The 22,989-nt window shown below is 42.2% G+C and overlaps 1 protein-coding gene across 1 annotated transcript; it reads left to right on the top strand.

The window, feature by feature from the left end:
* The first annotated feature begins 2,923 nt into the window (after positions 1-2,923).
* Positions 2,924-11,761, top strand: GEM (GTP binding protein overexpressed in skeletal muscle). The gene is made up of 5 exons (XM_053946118.1): positions 2,924-3,023; positions 4,716-5,058; positions 8,144-8,220; positions 8,702-8,906; positions 10,512-11,761. Exons 2-5 carry the CDS (start codon positions 4,725-4,727, stop codon positions 10,787-10,789), a joined length of 894 nt encoding a protein of 297 aa, XP_053802093.1. The 5' UTR covers positions 2,924-3,023; positions 4,716-4,724; the 3' UTR covers positions 10,790-11,761.
* Positions 11,762-22,989: the final 11,228 nt, after the last annotated feature.

Genomic DNA, 22,989 nt, shown 5'->3' with positions numbered 1-22,989 from the left:
TTACCATTATATACATAAATTCAAACTGGCTAATTAAGTGTCAGCTAAAAAGCACTGCTTTTATATCCAATGGAAAATGTCTGCCTAATTGCCCTGGGCATCACCTGGTCTAATTGTAATTGGCTGGGGAAGGATTGCAGAGCTGCTACTCTGCAATGTTTACTTCATCCTGGCTGCAGGGAGAATTCCTTTAAGATGTGATTAATGAAACAGAGAATGGATAAGATGGAAGAAAAACAATGCCTCTGACTTTTCATATTGCACCGGGCAGTTACGTTCAAGCCCTCGTGTTCTTTGCGACAGCACTGGCCTTATGGTTTGTCTCTTCTTGTGCCTGTGTCTTGGGCAGGCATGAGATTTGCAGAAGTGTTAACCAGTAATGAGTGCAAAAGGGCTGAACAGACCAGGACTGCACCAGTCTCCATCAATCTGTGGGATTGTTTTTGTCCCTGAGAAGGACTCAGTTCATATATTTCAGTAATCAACCTGCTGTTATCCCTTGTAAGTAAGTACCCGGAGGCTAAAAAGGCTGCATCTCTCCCCAGCTTTAAAAACAGTTAAGAAAATGTTTCCCCCACAGATAGAGTGAGTGAAGTTCATGAGTGCTGATGGCATTCCCTGAGGAGCAGCAAAGCCACATCCTGTGGATGTGTATGCAGAATGGGACCTGGAGAGTTAATTGTCCACTGGAAAACCAGAGTAGGCTCAGAAGAGACAGTACAAAGGAAAACACACGTGCAAGTTCCCCAAGTACAAGCACTTCATGCCATGTTGGGACAACTCTTCTGGATGGCTTCAGGGAAGAGATATATTGTGTGGTTCTGGAGAGACGTGTTTTCTTTGTCTGTCTTGAATTTTATGAAGAGGATATGAAAGATGACGTCTAGCAATTCCTAATCTAACAGTAACTACAACTACACACAAAGGCTTTTCTGCCTTTGGTTTATTTCTTCTGTCTGCACTTTCTGCTGTGATATATGTTAAACATTTGGGTGAGACATTAGAGCCTGCAGTTCTGCTGCAATCACTCTGGCCATAAATCTCTCCAGTCCTGCAGTGGACAGGTTTTGCTTTTTTACTCAGCAGTGACAAATTACAGACAACTTACAAACCTGAGGTCCATACTGCTCCAACCATCCACTCACCTTCACGGATTCCAGCATGTTTCAAAAAAACGAGCAACTTCAGTTGAGTATGCCAACAGGAAAGGTATTTTTGCAAAGTACTGTCCATGCCACAAACCTTCCTGGATAGAGATCTAGTTACATTTTCTGCAGTAAGTATTACAAGCCGCTCTGTACAACCTACACAGAGGGACGTGGCACTTTGTGTTCTTTGGGATTATCACTCAGTAGCAGAGGCCCGGAGCCTGATGAGTAAGAGACAGGTGAGGTGAAGATGCAGGACTGGGGCCAGTTTAGCTGCTGCCAAGCACTGAAATACATGTGAAAGAAAGTCAGGGCATATTTTTGCTCAATTCTACCCTTGGCAGATCTGCATGATTTTCATGTATACTGATGAGTACCTATTACTTTGTGAAAAGCTCTTGGCTTTTAAAACTTGAGAATGGCTCAGGAGGTCCCTGAAAACCCTCATGAAAGATACAGGAATGCAATAAAGCCAAAGGGGAGACAAGGCCAGGAGATTTCAATTGCAGTGTTAACAAGAGATGTTTTCTGCACATCAGTGTTCCCTTCAATAAAGGTACATTGTCAGTTAAAGATTTGCTTGCCTGTAGCATGGAAAAAAAAAAAAATTCCCCCTGTTTAAAGCCAAAGTTGTTCAGACTTCTAGGATAAGAACTTGTCTGTTAGATTCAGGGACCAGGAGATTGTAAATAAAAATATAAAATGTAAATATGTAAATATAAAAGAAAGCAGTAGGACCTCATTATATTTAATCCAGAGTCTTGGTAACTGGGAGCTGACTACAGGGTTTGTGTATACTCATATAAAAGTTGTGGTAGCCCTAGTAAGTAGTTCTGTCACAGTTTCTTACTCTTCCTTTGCTAATGAAGAAGTATGTTGTTACAAGTTTCAACAGGTTTGGATTTCTTGCCTTCTGGCAAAATTTCTTCTGCCAATCAGCTATGAGGCTATAAAAATTTAAGGACCAGACCCTGGGTTTGTGGCATGTACACTATATAGTGATTGTTCCTGTGCACAGTGTCAACACTGTGACTTTGTGCAGACTTTGTGTGTTCTGATGCATCTTTGCCAATATCCAGCTGCAGTAACACTGCATTCATAGTTGGATGTCTTTTCAAGCCCTTGGTAGTGAAATATTGAAGCAGAAGTGAGAGAGAGATGGCTATGCAGTTCAGGAGACTGGGTACAGCCACTTGGAGGCTGACAGAGAATAACAGATTTGTAAATATTGGTGCTTTAGAAACAAAGAAACAAACAAAACCCAAACAAAGCCCCTAGAATAATATTCCTACTTCTAAAAAAATTCAAAATAACATTCAGATATTTTATTCCAGAGAAATGTTTTGTCCAGCAGGGGGTTAAGTGTGTTTTGCAGACAGAGAACAGATACACAATACATTGACAGAATTTCATGCATTAAATAAACTTCGGTAATTTTTAAATCATCATTAATTTTGATAACATTTGAATTAAAAGCTCTCTGAGGCTAAATGACATGTATTATTTATTTTTGTTCCACTTTCCTGTTTTCATCATGCAAGAACCAAAAGTGTTTGTTTTACTGGCAATATTGAAACAATCACATGATTTTGAGTAAGTCTTTTGAGACTGTTTGCAAGTTCTTCGCTGCTGCATGTCTGCTTTCCCCCAGCTGGGGGCTGGCTGTTGTATGGAAAGGCCAGCCACGTCACGGAAAAGCCCTGTCTCTGATCAGATGGGCTTAATATAAACCAGGTTTGCTGAGAAAGAATTAAAGAGGCAGTCCCAAAGCAGGACAGGATTTACTTCGGCAGAGCTGCTCAGTGTGTCACAGCCCACCGAGAGAGACGGGCAGGGGGAACAAAGGACTGGACTGGCTGCGGGAGCCTGGCACAAGTAAGAGTGGATCTGGACCCGGTCTTTTCCTGGAGCTGCTGCAGACCCAGGCAGCTAAATGCAGTATGGGGTAGCAAAACCAGTTTGAACTTGGAGCACAGTGTGTGACAGGGAATCATTTGGCTTTTTTTAATGAGGGATGACAATTTGTTAGAGGCTAAAATGTAAAATGTTTGTGTTTGTGATGGTTTTGTGAGTGACTGCTTGTTGCAGGTTGTGAGTTACTCTGTTGTTTGAATGAGATCTGGATTTTCTCATCTGGTCTTTTCAATGGGGATACTGAAGGAAAAAGTGCATTTTAGAATTCAACCATAGCAAATACTTAATTTTGTTTGCAAAGAAGCCTTTGCTTAGTGCGTGATTTCTTATTTCGATGTATTTCTTGCTGACAAAGTTACTGTGACTAGGACCATGCAAATGATCTCCTTTTGCCCCAGAGTACTGCACATCACAGAGAAAATATTGTGTATTCTGTAGTAAATTCAGACAGGGCTTTTTCTATATATTTTGTCCTAGGTCCTACTGGAAATTTATTCACAGAAGTTTTCAGACAGTTTTGTATGAAGAATAGCAATTTGTACATGTTGCTTTACTGTACTTGTTTTTGTTCATCACTTATTATTGAAGTTTGAAAGTGGTTGGGTGAATTTTATGGACAATTATCCTATTTACTGATATGGAGGAGAGAGCCAAGAAACATCAGATATAGGGCAAAAAAGAAAAATGTCTAAATAATGATCACTTTGGGAACTGGAGTGCATCAAAGTAACTTTCCTAAAAATGGTAGGTATTGGCCTGTGAGAATGACATCACTCTTCTCTGCCTCCAAGCAAGGCAAAATAGAGTTTGCTGAGTAAAATGTAATTAAGAGCTATGCTTATGTAAGAAGAATGAACCTATCTAATTACTTGTGCGGTAATGAAGTTATTGATTTCATATCCATAAATTATTGAGCCTTTTCTCCCAGTTGTATCTCCTGTAGAAGCTATAACTTGTACCTGCTCAGAAAAGCTGTTGGATTTCACTATGTCCTCCCTCTTACCAGCAAAAAGTCACTGTCTGAGGCAGAATCATTCTTTGTTTACCTGGCCACAGACAAGACCCAAATCCACCCCATCTCAGCAAGACTTGCTTGCATGACTTTTTGTACCAGGGCTGTCTCAAGAGTGCAGTGAATTATGACTTACTGCTTTCCCAAGAGTTTCAGCTCTTAACTGAGTCATTGAGAAAGATGCTGTACACCCAGCACTGGAGGCAACTGAGACCAGTGTCTCAGTGTCTCTGTTTGTCCCCAGTGATGCCAAAAGGAGGTGAACATTGCCTGTACCACAGGCAGTCTCTCGGCAGGGCTGCAGCTGCTGTGTAGGACCAGTGTGGTGAGCACTGTCCCCTCCTCCTCCTCCTGGGACACAGCAATGCCTCCTTCTCTCCAGGACTGGGCTGCACTCAGCACAGCTGTGAGCTAGTGAAGGCTAAACAAGATAGGATTTAGCATGTGAGGGTGGTATTATCAACAATCTCTGTCTCACTAGCCAATAAGTAAAATATTTCTTTGTGCACTACCAAGTATGCTAGAGTGCAGAAAGGCTAATTTTTCTTTTCTCACATATTAGGTCCCTACAGAGGAGCTAGTAAGAGAGCATTTCTAAATATTTTGTGGGTAACATTTGTGATTTCCCTATTTTTCACTAGGGGTTAAAAATGACTCTCAACAATGTTACCATGCGTCGCACCCACAACAGCAGTCTGCACCAGCAGCAGCAGCGATGGAGCATCCCTGCTGATGGAAAGAATTTGCTGGTCCAGAAAGACTCCAATGAGTACAACCCACAGAAACGATACACCATCAGTCCTGATGAATATTACAGAAGGAGCTGGTCCTCGGAGTCATCCGACTCCGTCATCTCCTCCGAGTCTGGCAGCAACTGCTACCGGGTGGTGCTGATCGGGGAGCACGGCGTGGGGAAGTCCTCGCTAGCCAACATCTTTGCAGGGGTGCACGACAGCATTGACAGTGACTGTGAGGTGCTGGGAGGTAGGTAACTATGTCCTGGGGTGTTGGTGTTTGCTTGCAGTCAGCTCTGCCTGTAGTAATTGGCACAGAAGAAGAGAGAGGCTGCTTAATGTAAACCAGAAGTAATAAGTGTTTGGGTCTGATTATTAAAACTGATTGAACTCAAACACCTCTTTTAAAAAAGAAGAAAGCAAAATAAGATGAGTAAGACTCTCCAACAATGACTAAAAGCCACTGAAAGAGAGCAATTCAGATTCCCATGCTATTTCATTCCAAAATACCAGTTGGAAACTGCCTCATTCCTACCTGGATGATGCTACACAAGAGTCTGCTTTAGCTTTTATAGCTAGTCCAACATTTGTGTTACCACTGGCATCACAGGGCTGACTCCAGCTTTCCTTGTGAGAGAGAAAACAACTGAAGGTCCTCATGATTTACAAGAATTAAATACTTTAAAATCATATATAAGGAAAAAGTCACTTCCAAAATATTTGCCATTAGAAGTCATCTCAGCCTTTCTGTATAAACACATTGCTGTAGTACAGGCTGTATGGACTTTGAGTAAAATATATAAAATTTTGAGTAAAAACCTTGCTTCGTGTTATTTGCACAATATGTGCTTCTCCAGGAGGAAAAAAAGATCAAGGTCCTTCAACAGAGTAGGAAAATTCCTGTTGCTTGTTTCCCGTTGGGGGAAAGACACAAGCTGTAGGCTCTCTTTGATGCTTCCCCCTTGCTTTCCCCCCTTGCTTTGTTTAGGATTGTAAAGTGTTCTTTAATTTCAAAGATCAAACCATGCAGAAGGTGAAGCTGGAGCACCAAGTCCTGAGCTATACTGTGTGCAAGGTGTTGATGTGGAAGGGTTGTGCTGCCAAGAAATTTGCTGTGTCTCCAAGGATGTAGTCACTGCTGTTTTCAGAGGACATGCAGTTTGCTCCTGGGTTTTGTTTGTCACTGTTCAGGGCTTTCTTTGTCTCTCTCTTCTGTCTCCTGTCTATATTCCCTTGGGGTGATGGTGCCAGTGCTACCACAGAGAATTTCTGGGCTTCTCTTCCAGACTTCAGTGGTACATAGGCAGGACAGCTTCTTTTCTGCGTGTCTAACTCTCCAGTTAGGGGAAGTTTTGCCCAGGATTTAAAAAAGCCCAGTATCAGGAAGGTCAGACTCACATTTTCCTTACTTGCTGTCTCAGACTGGGGACACAGAGATTTGTGCCTTTGGGGGATTTCAAATTCACTGATTTAGGCATGCTCTGCCTTCAGTTTCTGCCATCAACTTTTTCCATATTTCTACCAGCTCCTCAGCCTGGAGTATCTCTGATAAAAGTTTTCCTAGTGCTGAAAATGACTGAAGTAGAGTAGGATCCTTGGACAAGCCATCAGGAAGTGCAGCTGATTTGCTTTGCGCACCCCTGTCAGGCAGTTTTCTCTTCCTTCATGTGAAGCCACGTGGTTTCCTCTTTCCATCGCACTCCCAGCAGCATTGCTTGGAGTATAGCAATGACAGATTTTAAAGGCCAGCTCTGAAGAGATAATTGCAAGTCTTGCTGTTATCTCTCTCCTTTTTACTGTCACCTTTGAAAACAGCATGAAATGAACTCACTTGCAGTGTGTTTTATATTCTACAGAAGTTCCTTAGGATTGACCAAGGTGCAAATGAGTGCTGAATATGACTATTTAGGCATAGTATTTTCAAGAAGTGTGATTATGCATTTGTAGCTTCTCTATATGTAATGCAGTGCAGAAGGAGTCTTCTGGATTTTGTCCTCTGGTGTGCATGGAGCTTGTTCTCACACAGATGCTTGGTCACTTGTAGGAGCTATTTACTTTAGCTTTACATACTGGAACTTTAGCTTACACACTGGAAATTTAATTACATGAGAGGACAGTTTCAGGGTAGCCAGCTTACAAAGGAGTACAGCTGCTTTTATGGAGAGGCTTTGCTACTGACTGTAAGATGAAGCTAACTCATGACACAAGCCTCATACTCCTGGGACCTCAAGGGAAACAACTCCTAGTGATTATCTCTGTCTTTTTAGTCTTGACATTTTAAGCATGGGCTCAATTTGACTTTATTTTAAATGTGTAATATTTTTAGCTTATTCTTTTACTGGGATGTAGATCCCTATCTTTGAAGAAAGGCTCTGATTACAATTTAGGGGAAAGTTCACTTCATCAGTGCACAGCAGAAGTCTTAGGAGGTTATACGGGTTAGACACAACCCTACCTACAAGTGTGGTTGGGACAGATCCTTTAAATGCTGCAGTACCTTAAGACCAGCTTTTTTTTCACTGGCCACTAGTGTGAGATTAGAAATGGGTCCAAACCCCTCACTGCTCATCACCCCCAGCTTTGGGGAAAAGAAGAAAGACTGGTATTTGAAGCAGATTTCACAGCAAGGCTTGATCAAAATTCAAAGTGGCAACAGCCCCCTTAGATCAAGGCAGAATTTTGCCACATGGCATTTATAATCTAGGTATGAATTTTTATGGCTGCAGTACAAATCACAACAATAACTGACTTGTGCTTTTTTCATTTTTCTGCTATTTGACATCAAAGGTGATATGGGAAACTGTGTAGTGGGAGAGAGTGTGCAGAGGTCTCAATCTCTCTCAAACTCAACAGCTGTTGTCTCACAACACCCGGTCCTCCTCACTTGGTAGACTGTTTGCTGTACTGCTCTCAACAGCAGTGACTGTTCACCCGTAAATTGTCCATGCTAAAGTGAAAGCAAATATTTTCCATTACTCAGCCTTGCTGGACTCTGCTGCTCCCATGGGGCAAATGTTCAGCCTTTGGTTATTTCTTCCACTGGTTCTATTTTCTCTCTCCCACATAAGATAAAGAGACTATCAGCCAAAATAATGAACATTTTGTTTCCTGCTCTTTCAGCCTCCTTCATCTATCATGGAAAGTAAGGCAACCAACAATGGACAGAGTGCAGATTCAGTGCAGATGGAAATGAGGAAAGAACTGGATGTGAGCCGGCCTAAAATTTGGCTCAAAAACTCTGTGAACAAATCCCCCACATTCAACAACTTGGATTTTTTAAATGTATATGATGAAACAAAATAATGTATCACCAACCTTTCTGCTTTTCTTTCCAGAAGACACGTATGAAAGAACTCTGATGGTGGATGGGGAAAGTGCAACTGTTATACTGCTCGACATGTGGGATAACAAGGTACTTTGATTTGTTCTAGTCAAATGCTGACAGGAAAGTGTATATGAATAACTGCTAATATAAAAAGCAAGTTTCCTTCAGGAAAGAAAATAGGTGTTTCCATACAGCAGAATCAGGGAAGATATAGGATTAACCCCAGCTCATATCAAGGCAAGCATGCCTAATGGCTCTGCACTGTAAGCCTGAGAAGTGCAAGTCTTCATTTTTTTAAATGATAAAACAAAACATTCAAGCTTTCTTTCCAGATCATTTTCATTCCAGCCTAAAGCCAGCACAATAAATTATCTGGGGCAAGTTTTTGCCCTCCTTTGTGGTGAAGTATTCATACCATCACCACATTGGAATTACTTGTAGTATAACTGTGATTCAAACCATATCCATTACAGTTTACAGCAGGAATGCATTTGGATTCTCTAATGTTTCAATTTCTAAGTAAAATCTGCTCTGGGCATAACGATGTCTGACCATTTAATTTGAACAGCGTGAGGGAGAATGGATTCGCGACCACTGCATGCAAGTGGGAGACGCCTACTTGATCGTCTACTCCATCACAGACCGAGCAAGCTTTGAGAAGGCCTCTGAACTCAGAATACAGCTCCGCAGGGCACGCCAGAAAGAAGATATCCCCATTATTTTGGTTGGCAACAAAAGTGACCTTGTCAGGTGCCGTGAAGTTTCAGTGGCAGGTAAGGAAATTTTGAGCATAAACCCGAGATAAACATTAAAAGTAGCTTTTGGACAAACTGCAGTGCTCTGGCTGAAGGAGTACATTGTGATCAGGACTAGGCAATAAAAGAGTAATAAAACAAAAGAGGACTGGAACAGAAGGCAGAGGACTGGGAAGGGTCTGCCAGGTCCTTGGTAATACTGTTATATATCAGATAATCCCTTTTCTGTATTTATTAAGTACCATCATAAATGGGATTTCTTCCCTTCCAGCTCCAAGTGTAAGACCCCTGCAAAATGTGATTTCTCTGGTAGCTGGAAACCCTTTGTATTCCCAATGCAGTTTATGCATAACAAGTTTAGCCCCCTTTATTCTGCTGCCAAAAATTCCCTTCTTTATAACCAGTTCTCTGTCCTCCCTAATAAATTAAAATTTCCCCTCAATCTTTGTTTTGCTAGTCTAGGCAGGAACTGTGCAGCCTTTCAGAAGAGGTTTCCTTACTGCCTTGCTTTGGATGCTAAATGAGCCTTCCCTTGGCTGCACGCAAATGAATAACCACTAAGCCCATAAATAGGAATGGACAAAATGTTAGGAACACTGCTGCTGGCTCTCAATATCTGCAGTCAGTAAAATATCTTCTTGGAGAGTCTTCCCTGAGGCTCAGGTGACACACTCTAATCCACAGCCATGCATTAGATGTTCTCGTCTTGGTCCATCAGAAACACGGGTTCTTCTCCTCAGCATTTTCTTCTCTCTGCAGCTGTTCTGCTCTTCTGTTTCCCATTTGAGCTAGACTTTTCTCCTTGCTCTGTGGATGTGTGCAGTACCTCTGCCTCCTGTCACAACTGCCCCAAGTGAAGAGCTTGAACTGCGGGGTTCATAGCGTGCCCAGGGTTGCTTTCTCATTCCTCTTTGTTCAGCTTGAAAGTTCTTTAGAAAGATGGCAGGTGAATCCATGTCAGTTTAATGGCCCTGGCAATGAATTCACAGCAAGCCAGAAATTGGCTTGTGTGAAAGATACCTGTCCTAAGATAGCTTAGGCTCATATAATTGAGAATAAGAACTATGACTTCAGATGTACCCCTAAAGCCATAGACACCCTTTATTAAGGGTTTTGTACATGTGTCTGTTCTCACTGAAATTGCCATGGTTCCAGGGCTTTACACCCATGGCCCATGAAGGAGGAAAGTGCTCTGCCTGCAGTGCTGTGCTGTATGCCTGCAGAGTGCCATCATCACCCTTCAGCACAGCTTGAGGGAGTCTGCATTGCAGATGGCCAGGTGGTATTGAGGCACTGCTGACCTCCCAGCCTTCAGTGCCTCAGTGTCTCAAGTCTGTCATTCTGCGCTACCTTCACAGCCAGCAGCGCGGGCTGGGCTTTACTGGGAGGGGATTTACCCCCCCATACACCGTCCATTTCCTCTGGGAAGCAGCTGTGACATAGGACAGATGGATCCTGGGCTAGCAGGCAGCATCAGGTGATTAAAGACTTATCTGTGCCAATATCAGGCTTGAGGAATTCCCCGGTGGCTCTGACTCCCCCGCACATGGCAGCTTGTCCCTGCTCCCCCCCCACCCCGGGCCTTGTGACCCCCTGTAACGTGTCCACCTTGTGATTTTGCAGAGGGACGAGCCTGTGCCGTGGTATTTGACTGCAAGTTCATTGAGACCTCAGCAGCTGTGCAGCACAACGTGAAAGAGCTCTTCGAGGGCATCGTGCGGCAAGTCCGGCTCCGGAGGGACAGCAAGGAAAAGAACGAGAAGCGACTGGCGCTACAGAAACGGAGAGAGAGCATCCCCAAGAAAGCCAGGCGGTTTTGGGGCAAAATAGTTGCCAAGAACAACAAGAACATGGCCTTCAAACTCAAGTCCAAGTCTTGCCATGACCTATCAGTACTTTAAGAACACTGGACTCTGCCAGAGCTTGTGGCATTTTGTGGACATTATCTAACTTTGCCAGAGGACAATCAATCAATCTATATTAGATTGGGCTATCAGTGACTTAGGTTCACAGTTGTGATTGTGATGATATGTGCTGGCATAAGAACAGCACAGTGCATGGAAATAGCTCTTCCTTTTTTTTTTTTTTTCTTTTTTTTTTTTTTTTTTGTCAGTAGATTTAAAAGAAAAGTATAGACCAGAATGACCCAAAATTATGCTGGGAACTGTTCTGGAATACACCTATTCTTTCTCCTCTTACCTTTGGATACTAGTGTAAGAACCTCAAATGCCATAACTTGGGAAATGAATACTACTGTCTTTACTCTTTCTCCTCATTATTAATATTTCTTTTTTAAAACTGTGTAAAGAATTGAGGAACTGACTGGAGATGGGTCCCTTGTCAGTTGGCTGGTCAGGCTTGAGCACCCACAGCTGAAAAAAATGAATTTTTGTAGAATAACCACAAAGGCACCTGTTTGGTATTTTTTCTTTATTTTGAAGGTTAGTTTCAGTGAGTTTACACATCTCTTACTTTGAAAATATTTAAAGGAAAAATCCTACAGTCAAACAAATTTTCCTCTCCTGTTTTCATATTATGGGACTATTTAAAATCACAGTAAAATTAAAGTGCAAGTTGTATCAAAGTGCATCAAGTGCAGGATGCCAAACCTTTAAAAATCACCTAAGCTTTTTTATGCCACCACATGGACTTCTTGTATCCATCCTTGGCCTTTCTCTATACCAGAGCTATGCTGTATTTATTGTTGTGCAAAATAACAAGCATTTTAATGTTGAGGGGAAATGTATTTATTACCAATTTTCTTAAGATAATAATGATAATTTTATTACTGTTTTCTATCTAATATCTTTTTTCAGATATGCAAGTTTTTACTTACATGCCTTGTAATAAAATAAATAAAATATATGACTGCCTTTGAGCCTCACTAGAAAATCCCTAAGAATGTTTTCAAGTACAGGAAAGATTGTGCATGCTGGGCAAGTTTGCTGCTTGAGAAGTGCAATGAGGATTCCTTGGATCTCTGAACACAGGCTGCATAGCAACCTAAGATCTCAAGGCAGGAAACAATAGGAGCCTCAAAGATGAGTGCACAATATCCCTCACATAAAAATGGGGTTGTGGTGACAGAGTTAAAAAAAAAATCACTTCTGTCAAAGATATTGGGCCTTTAGCCTGGAAACGTAGAAATGTTTTAGAAATGTAGATGAGTACTGTTACCCCAGTTTTGGAGATGAAACTAAGTGAAATGCTACATTCAAGGACAGAAAGCAGGTAGCAGCACGGTGTGCCCTAATCCTCACTTGCTGTTGGGCATATTTGTGCTATTTTCCTCTTGCCAATGCTGGTCAGAGGTACAGTCATTACATTTTTGGCCACGTGACTCAGAAAAGCCAAATCTCCAGCCTGGCAGCTCATCTTCCCAGATGATGAAGGCAGAAATGTGCAACACTAACAAGGTGAAACTTGGATTCCTCATTTTGGGCTGCACAGTTTTCATGTACCAAATGCTCTGGACAGGAATGAGCCTGCTGAGTGTTTGCCCACAATTTCCTCTGCTGAGGAGATGACTTCTAGCAGTTCCCTATGGGTAAAACATTCCATTACAGAATGACTCAATACTTGTGTGGTATTAAGATCTCCCTGGAAGGAAATTTCTGATCTAGAATAAAGTGTTGACAAGAACAGAAAAAAAAAAACCTTTTGAAATGAGCACAGACAAGATCCATGTTGGTGGATTTTGGATGAAAGCTTTTGAGCTCTCAGCATGCAACCTAAGGTCAACCCAGAGCAATCTAGAGAATTTTGTTTTCAGAACTTTTTAACTCTCAGAACCTTTCCCCATTCAGAAGTGAAAAGAAAATTGCACAAATTAATTTTTAAGATTATATTTATGAACTGAAAGTATAGCTGTATGCAAGCAGCACACTTCCTTAATCTATTCTACATCTGTCAGGCTACAAATCTAAACCAGATTTTGAAGAAATGCAAAATGTCCATGTTGATCATACATACAACCCTTAGGAATAAAAGCCATCCGTGTTCCTAACAACATTATGATATCAGGATACATTGACGGCATGATAAAAATTTGGAATTGCCCAGTAAGTTTTCATATCCTTGCTCATCTCCTTCCACTCCTTCCAAGATAACAGAATTTCTTTCTAAAACATACGATTTTTCAAAGAAAAAAATCCAGTGAGGTAGGCCAATTCCCCAGAGATGTCACAGGCTGCCACAAAGAGCTGTGCAGCGGGCATGGCATGTCACCTGACTTTTCCTATTCACAGCAAGCAGACATTACTGCAGTTCTATCTTCTGGGGCTGCTGCTGGTCTCTGAACAGCACAGTACTGCCTTTGGACCAAAACAATTTAAACACATGCCTCCACCTTTCATGTCCCAGTCAACCTCTCACCAGCCCTTTGGTTCACCCTGCAGGCTCCATGCTTGCCATAGGTGTTCAGGCAGAGCGTGGGAGAAGCTGTAGGGTGAAAGTCCACAAGCAGCAGCATCTCCTCCATGGAGCTGTGGCTCAGACCAGGGTGTGTTATTTCTGAGCTGTGGATGTGGAGTGAGACAGCTGGTGCTGAGCATCTATACTTCCCACATTTCAGGTTTTCTTGTTTTGAACCCAGTCTGGTCTGGTCCTATGGATTGAATGTCCACCTGGGACTGCAGTGCCTGAGATGCACTCCTGAAGGGCACTGTGAGTTTCACCCGAAGGAACCCAAATCTTATGCTCTGATCTTAATGGCTACAGCAAGCTGGGTATGGAGGAAAGGCTGGGGCTTTCCCTTGCAGCTCATGAGATTAATCTGAGTCATGGTTTTAGCTAATCATCACCAGATTACTAAATACAGCAACTCTTACTATATATAAAAGCTAGTGTACCTGGAATGACCGATTAATACTAATTTACTTAGGAATGCTATTTCAAGTCTTTAACATCTTTAACAGTCCCTCTGTTCATCTCAGATGTGAGTGTCCAAAACTGTGGAATGGATCAATCAGTGATTCTAATCACTGTTCTGCTATTTATTAAGTCAGGGCTACAATGACAGATCCTAATGTGATAATTACAATGCTGGACCCAGAAATTTGGCAGTGGCTGTGGAATACGTGAGTCACAGCACTGAGAGCACCAAGGCCAAAACGGCAAAACTCACAGAGTCCAAATAAAATAAAAGAAAATAAGTACAGAAAAAAAGAAGTCTAAGAACACACAAAATGCCAATTATAGTGAAATAACTGTTATAAAAAGCTCTCTTCAAGAAGATAGATCAGATTTATAAGAGGAATTACAGAGTATGTCCAGCTCTGTAATCTTTAATCATGACAGATAAACTGCATGAAGAGCAGTTTACCTATGCTTTGTGAGAAAACACGCTCGTTATTATGGCACTGTGTGGATTTGCATGGTGCTACAGGGTTTTGGATTTGGGAGAATTATTGATAAAATTTAGTTAAGTAAAAGAAAGATATTTTCAATAAAATCAATGGATGTACTGTGCATTTGACCCTCACATATACATGCCTTTCAACATCAACGTCATGGAAAGCTATAAAGACCTGAGTTCTCTCTCTTGGGTTTTTTGAGGTTCAGATGCAAATGGGAGAAAGGGCTCCTTACAGGAGCAGTACTGGTGAAGATAATGGGATCTATAGAGGGCTGCTGCAGAGGAAGGAAGCAGTTGAGTTCTGTGTCTTTACAATCTGCTACAGCTCTTCTTTCTCCCTGGGAAGGCTTTTTAGAGAAAGCTGTGGCATGCAAAGAAGAGACAATGTACTAATGAGATCCCTGGACTAATAAACTATCGACTCTCCAAAAGTGAACCCTGCAACTCATTTTTTGCAACACCTCTGAAGACTGTAGAGCTGAATGCATCATGTAAATCATTCCTGTGTCTGACTTACAAGCACAGGAGATAAGTGCCAGTGTGAGCTCCGGTTCTCCTCCGTCTCTCTTTCCTGGACTAAGTCATTGCTCAGTTAGAAGGACAAATGCTGTGGGCTGAGGTGGTGTTCAGCACACTGTAGGTTTTATCAGATGTGGCTTCCAAGTGCATTAAATAATATTTAATGAGACATGTCTGCCTTGCCTGCAGTCCCCACCAGTTCTGTCCATTGTGGTAGTACAGGAGAGAGGAAAGGACAAACACTTTCTTTTGTGTTTTCTCACTTGTAGGACCCATGCAACAGTAGGTTTGCAGTAGCACCCAAGACACAGGTGGAATCTCGTGTTAAAATCTTGCTAAAGTGTCACATTGCTGGTCATACACTGCTAGCACTTTTAAACATATCAGACTCTGTGGGAGGTTTATAGAGTGACTTTTAATTCTCTAAATGTAACCCTCTGCAGTATAAAAAAAAAAAGGAATACCATGTTATTCTCTTCACTATGCTTCAGAAAGCTATGGAGAAGCCTTGTGTCTGCCATTGCTTCCAGAAGGGACCACAGGCCAGATGTAGGGATGTAATGCAGGGTAGGGATGGCTGCAGGAAAAAGGGTGAATCCTGGTACACAGCATGACCAGAGAGCCCATGATGTTAGTGTGCAACCTGACATCTTCCCCACCTGCCCCTCCTGGTACTGTCACTCCAGAAATCTCCCACAGATGTTGCAGCAAGCCCCACTCCTCCCACAGTGACCACCTCACATAGGTGCCTGCAATACTTCTGCATTTATCCGCTGCAACCACAAATGTGAGATCATCAAGGTAATGGGGGTTATTTTGCCTACAGCCACTGAAATTCACTGTGCAAGTTACTTGTGATTTTAGCAGTTTTGCTGCAACAGATTCCCTGCAGTCAGACAGTGGGGACAACACACCCACGTCAGGGCACACAGGTTCTGTGTGCCTCATTTTGCAGTGCTACCTGGAACATGGTTAATAATTTGCTGAGAAAATGATTAGTGTAACACTTCCTCCAAGTCTTGAAATTTATGCATGAGTCATTTTGAAATGAAATTACTTTCTAAATAGGAGTTGTTTCTGCTACTCTGCTTGTGTGCACTCGAAAGCCTCCTGTTAGACACAGGGTGCCCAGAGCAGACCTTCGAGCCCAGAGCAGACCTGCTCTTTGGGCCAACAGGAGAAAGGCAGGTGGGAACTTTCAATGAGAAAATTCAGACTGTCACATGGATACACTGAAGGATGCCTGACTTCAGCTCCTGCATCTGTACTAACTGCATGCAGGGACCAGCCTTTCTTCCCCACTTGCACTTGGTGGGTGGGTGTGGCAAGCCTGGGACACCATGTCCCCCACCAGATCTGGTGCTGCCCATCTGAGGCGTGGTGAGCAGTGGGAGAGCAGAGGGAGCAATGGGAAGGCACTGGGCTGGTATCCCTCCCATGCAGGGATGAGGGGGAGCTTGGTGGCTGCTCCTCTGGAGGAAGACCCTCCAGCTCCACTGAGCTTTGCACTCATTCTCTGATGCTGAGAGTGTTTCACTGAATTCTCACGGGTCGAACCTCCACTGAGCTCAGAATGGACCGCAATAAGTTTGGCATGGCCAGGCCACTGTTTTTGTGTCTGCCTTTGGCTTTCAGGAACCTATGTGTATTTCTACAATCCACAGCTTTGCTCTCACATTGTTCAGGGTGTATTCCCTCTCTATGCACCTTGAATCCCTGAGCAGTGCCCTGTGGAATGCTCTCAAGCTTTGCTGCCACAATGCCATTTTAGTTGCTTTTTAACTTTATTCTCAGTCTTCTGTGCTTTAAGGATTTCCTCCTCCTCTTGGTGCAATATAGTGTCATGAATGGCTGCATTTGCTCCTCCTCACCTTGCTCCATTCCAAAGTAAGCCACTGGGGCTGGAATGCTCCCTCAGCACCCCCGGTAGGATTTTTGCCAGCAGTAGTATTTGGAAGTTGCCCAGCCCCACCAGGATGTATGGCACATGGACTTTGACAGAAGCAGCTCCACTGGCATCTCTGCTGGGGCTGGAATGGTGTGCCCAGCTGATGAAGCCCTGGGAACAGAGGTTGCCAGTGCAGCCGGGCAAAGCAAATTAATATTCCTTGATTTATGGACTTCAGACTGCCCCTGAATAACTATAAAAAAAGAATCTAAGAACCCAGAGAGAAGGATGGCACCTGCTGCAATGCTGAAGTATAAGCTATCAGTGATAACTCTGGTTTCTGGAGGGAAAATCCTTGTTCCTGGTCCAGCTGTGGGTGGTTACAACACTCTAGAGTGATGTATGCTACATGGCAGAGGGAACCCTACTCCAGAACTGTAGCCTCAGTCAATGTGCAGGTTCTGCCACTGTGAAATTGCAGCAGTTATTCTGTCTATCCTTGGCAAAATCTTTGCCAACATTTACTGCAATACTAGTAAATCAACAAACTCTTCCCTCTCTAATTAAAAAACTAATTTAGCATGATGGCAAGTGAATGCATGTAAGACATAGAGTTATATAGTGTTGAGATTTTGACCTTGAAACATGAAATTAAAAATTATACTTGTCTTCAGAAGCTGCACATTATTGCCTGCATGCAGTATATATTTGAAGCAGTTTCAGAAGAATTAACCACATTTACAGAAATGAAATACCATATGCAACATGTATTTAAAGCAGTTTCAGAAATATTAACCACATTTAGAGAAATTAAATAACCTTGGTCAAATGTTTACACGTACGCCAAAATCTATGGTGAAAACCAGCCTAGTTAAAGAAAATTAAACTACTTTAAATGAGAAAATACTGCAGTGTTTCTACTGTCCAGATTCCCAGACCTGCATGGATTTTTGTGTAGCAGAAGCCTCCCAGCAGAGCATCTCTGAACATCCCTGGGAAGACCACATTGCACCGTGGCCCTGCTCTGCTTGCTGAGGTCCTGCCTTCCTGGGCTGTGTCAGTACCTCCAACGCAGCAGGATTGCTCTCCATCACAATCTTTGCTATTTTGCAACAGCCCTTTGCATCAAAAGTTATCAGCAAACCCATGAAGCCAATGGTGCTGCCCAGCTGGTCTGACAACAGCCCCCTGGCTCCAACAGCTTGTTAAGGAAGCTTTTCTGTCAGACCACTCGGATGCCCCTCTGGCAGTCTCGCACCCACCCCCACAGGCTTTCAGCACTGGGACCGACCCCCTTCGCAGCCGGCAGCCCCAGTGACCCTAGGGGTGCACCTCTGACCCCCTGCACGTCCCACTCCCATGCAGCCACACCAGATTTCCTTAGCAGCTTGATTCCAGATCTCCCATAGCAGCATCTCAGAGCTCTGACTCCTTAAAGTGATTTAGTTGTGGTACAACAACAGAATAACAGAGCTGTTGTTGCACTGAATGTATTCCTCAACAGGCTCAGCTAGAAGCTGACCCCTGAAGCAAAAATCATCTACAGAGATCCCCAGTGGCATGCAAATATATTTCTGGAAGACCTCTGATAAAACACTGGAGGATTTTTTTCAGATTGGGTAAAAATTAGTAACAAAAACTTAGAACAGTGCTATAGGTACCATTATACAGGTATAATGGAATTGTGCTAAAGATATTAAGTGTTTGTATTATGCATATGAGATAAAGAGTAAACACGTAAAAATAAATTAAGGACGTATTAATTTATATGTTATATGAGTAAAATCTTTATAATAGACAATAAATATATGCTATTTAAACTGGATTTATTTAACATTTATGTAACATTCCCTTATACTTGTGTTTACTCAACAAATTGCTTTTCTTTCTGTAGGCAATCTAGAACATATCTACATAAAAATATGGACACATAACTTCCATTGTAGCAAAAAGCAAAGAAAACCAAACCTAAGTCCATTAAAATTGGCATTCACTCTTAAAGAGTAGCAGGAAGTCTGCAAATGTGGGATATTTAAAGCAGGACTCCATAAACAGCAAAAAATAAAGAACAAAAAGAAAATTAAAAAAATAAATTTGTTTCTGTCATTCTGACCAAGCTGAATTCAATAAAAGCTTGTTCTGAACTGACCAATTCTAAGAGTAATTAGTACTTTGTAGAAATTAACTGTAAAAATCCCATTGTAGTAGAACTATACACACATTTTTTCAGCTTTTATTTTTACCTGAAATGCTATACTATTGTCAAAACCTGCTACTTCTCTCAAAGCTGCTTTTAAAAACAACAGAGTACCAAATGCATTATTAGGCTTGTGCATCTCTCTTTCTTTCTGAGTTAAAAGAATTTGCATTTATGTAAAGAAAATTCAGTTCTTAGTAAAAAGATACTTTTAAAAGAAAACTTCAGTTAAAGAGAGAATGACTAAAAGAGGCAGTGTCTGGCCAAGGTGGTCTTGCAGTTACTTGATGCCATTGCAGCTGAGTCTTAATGGGAACACCCTCCCTCCAGCAAAGCTGGCTGGGGTGAGCACGGTGCACATCAACACCCACCTGGGAGTGCCTGTGCAGAGGACCAGGCTGGGGAATGCCTGTCCACCTACAGCACCACCCCAAGGGCAAAAGTGATGCACACACCTCTTAAATTCAGGATATAATTTTTAAAATTAGACACTTTTTGATAAGTAGTGAAGCACCATAACCAAAATATGCAAACAGGTTAAGATTCCAGATCCATCTGAGGGCTGCAAAGATGGTTAAGAGACTGGAGCATCTTTCTTAAAAGATGCTCTTAACAGAGCTGGGCCTGTTCAGCCTCAAGAAGGGACAACTGAGCGGGGACCTCATCAATGTCTGTCAGTCTCCGAAGGGAGGGTGTCAAGAGGATGGACCAGGCTCTTCTCAGTGGTGCCAAGCAATAGGACAAGAGGCAGTGGGCAAAAACTGATGCACAGGAAGTTCCACCTGAACATGGGGAAGAACTTCTTTACTGTGTGAGTGACCAAGCACTGGAGCACATTGCCCAGAGATGTTGTGGAGCTTCCCTCACTGTAGGTGAGCAGGGAGGTTGCAGATAACTCACTGTGGTCCTGTCCCTTCCAGCCTTACTAATTCTGTGATTCTGTGATTCTAAGAGAAAATCAGCAAAGAACTATACAACACAGAAATCTAAGGACTGAATTAAAAGTAAAATGTTTTAAAAATATATAGGGATATAGATAAACATATTTTGGGCAACAAAGGACAAAAACCTCTCCAATTTTATTAAAAGAATGTGGACAGGTACCATAAAGAGCAACATCCCATCCTCACCTCATCTCATCTCTCCTCTCTTTGATCTACTTACAGTAGGTTGCATGAATACCAAAGACATTGGAAATGTATTGCTTCTCTTTCTGCATTAGCTGCTCATTGTCCTGTTTAACAAGTCATTCATAAAAACTTACTACCAGAACTACTGTTTCATGAACATAACTCAAAGACTGATAGCAAGCTCTTTATGCTTTGGATTAGTTAGAGATAGGAGATAAAGATGTCTGAAGTTCCAAATAGCTCAGTAATTAATTTGAAAAGTACACAGGAAGTTCAGACAAAGTTATATTTTTATTTTCTAATCACACTGTTGAAACAGTCTTATGTTTGATAGACTCTACAAATTTATGAGTATGTGAGAAGGTTTCTGTTGTTCAAAAAACTCCCTCTAATCTCCATAACTGTAATGAAACATTGAGGGTCACACAGCAAAAGGTGAATAAAAATATATTCATTCATTTACATTGTTGTTCTTATTGAGGCCTTCTAAAGACCACCATGGTGTTTTGGGGCCTGAATGACTGTTTTTGAATTCCTGGAATTGATGGCAGCACCACTTTTGTGGAAAGGAGATGGTTCTTCTTATAGATCTTGCAGAATTTGATTAATCCAAGTCTACAAAGTACTTGGAACTCCTATAATGCATTATATAAATGTATTTATTAACCAGTAATTGATAAAACTTTTTCAATATCCCATGAACTGCTGTGCTCACTCAGCACTTAGACAAGACACATTAAGACCAAGAAGCTCAGGCAAAGTATTTTTCATCAGGCTGGTTTTGGTTTAATAGATTACTCCAAAGTGTGTTGGTTTCCCTTTGGACTGGGAGGAGAATCCGCCCCGTGGCACTGAGGTTGCTGGGAGCCAGGCCTCTTGTTTGCTCAGCCCTACCCTGCTGTACCTGTGCTGGTGATATGGCCTGGGCTGTACCTACAGGAAGGAAATGCAAGCCTGAGAGCAGACATGAGGTGCTCTGACCTGAGCCCAGCCAATCACAGGACTTGCTGGAGTCGAGGGGAAAAGGAAGTGGCTTTGTGCTTCTGTCTCTAAGTGAAACCTTTGACCTTGTGTTTGGGCTCCTCAAGAGGAAGTCTGTCCTGTTGTCTTTGAGCATGAAACCAACCCCTGAATGCACAGCATTTAGTTTCAGCTTTGCTGGGCTTGGATCATTGAGGTCTAGGATGGACATTGGTACCAGCAGCCAAGGCCAGAACCACAGCACCTCTTCTCATGGGCATGTTAAAGGCACTGGTTCGTTCTCTGGCTGCGCTGACCTTGAGATGCAAAAAGGCAGAGATATTTCTGAACTGATGAATTTACCCTGCTGACTGTCCTTATAACTTGAAAGGTAATGAGACAGATGCACACTTGAGGCTTTAAGATGGGAGATGATGGAGGGCAATAAGTCATGGAGTTTCCATAAATGTCAAGCAGAGGTGTATGTCCAGGGAGGCATTTCCATATAAGTCACAAGGGAGACAGAAAAAGAGCTAAAATAGTTGCACTGTAATCTTTGGAAATACAGAAGTGAACACAAAGTACATACACCGATAGCCCAATACCACGGTTATTTAGTCACAGAAATGAAAGTCCCACAGAAAGTCCCTTGAGGTCCTAGCTTGTGTATGGTGTGCCAACAAAAGCTGGTCATCCATAACTGGCAGAAGTTAAAATTATGTGGTATTTTTGACATTTTCTATTCTAAGCACAGGAATTAGTTCTTTAAATAGTGTTCATTGTAGGTGGTGGCAACACAAAATGTGCACCCTCCTCTCTTGCAGACCACAGGCCTCATCCTCTAATGGCTCGCCCATATGACTAGGTCTTGATTACCAAAATAGGTAATTGAAATAAGTGTGATTATTTATGCCTGGCTTGGACTCTGATGAATGTAGAACTCCTTCCAATAGCTAAAGGTCAGTCTCAGCATTGATTCAGGTTTATTAGGTGAGCCATGTAATTTGACTCTGAAGTGAAATATAGCCTTAGAAGGTTTGACTCCACTTTTGTCACTACTTTGGAAGTTTGTAATACTTTCAGTAGAGGGTACAGCTGCAACCAGACCTCATGGTCCTGCTGAGATGAGTGGTAACACAACTGATGTGTGACAACTTTTCCAGCAAGAATCACATTTAGGGCCACCTGGAAGCTCCTGTGAAAAGAATGTGTGCTACAATGAAGCCCAAGTTTGATATTTAGACATAAAGTACTTTCATTGCATGTTCAAATCAATGCGAATATTCAATCCCTTGCTATCTATTCCTACCCTTGTCAAAGGCTTTGAGGAAGATAATTCAGTGTTAGAAATGCAGATATTTAGGGAAACATACTCTGGGAACAGAATTACCAGTAAGAATTTCTGATGAGCTGAAATTTGCTGCTTTTCTCGCTATTACGGTTGCTGGTACAAATATCTATAAGAAGTCCGGTGCTCAAGGAAACACTTGGTATCTTATCAGCTTTGAAAGTTCCTCCCTGTGATGTAAAGCAGTGTCAGTATGAATATTGTCTGCAAGGGGAAGAGAAGAGCTAAAACCAAGGGGAAAATGAACCATGTCTGACTTATCCGTGCTCAGGCTAAGAGTATCTTTTTTTAACCTATCCCAGGACAACAAGCTGGTTGGTTATAAACTATAAACCTTGACCAGTTTTGTCTTCACTGGTCAAGCTCTGCATTTCTGAGGTTTGTACTAGTATGGCAACAATAAATCCTGCCCTTTAGAGGAGTCATCAGACTTGAGATGAGGGTGTTGGAGTGATATTCCTTCATGTTGCTGGTTTTACACAGTCATGGCAATGGGAGAGTCAGGTAAGCCTGAGCAGCAGAAACTCATTTTGTATTCACAGCTGGGAGGTTGGAAGGGAGGGACACAAAGAGCATCAGTTTCCAGTCATTTGTGCTGGGTTTTGAAACATGTTTTCATTCAAGGGCCAGTTTTCCAGGTTCTGAGCTGAGGGACATGGACTGCCCAGGCACTGCAGATTTGTTTACATGGTCCACTGAATTT

This window comes from Vidua chalybeata, chromosome 1, assembly GCF_026979565.1.
Source record: "Vidua chalybeata isolate OUT-0048 chromosome 1, bVidCha1 merged haplotype, whole genome shotgun sequence".
In the NCBI taxonomy this organism is placed as follows: Eukaryota; Metazoa; Chordata; class Aves; order Passeriformes; family Viduidae; genus Vidua; species Vidua chalybeata.
This window is presented reverse-complemented; position numbering and strand designations above follow the sequence as displayed.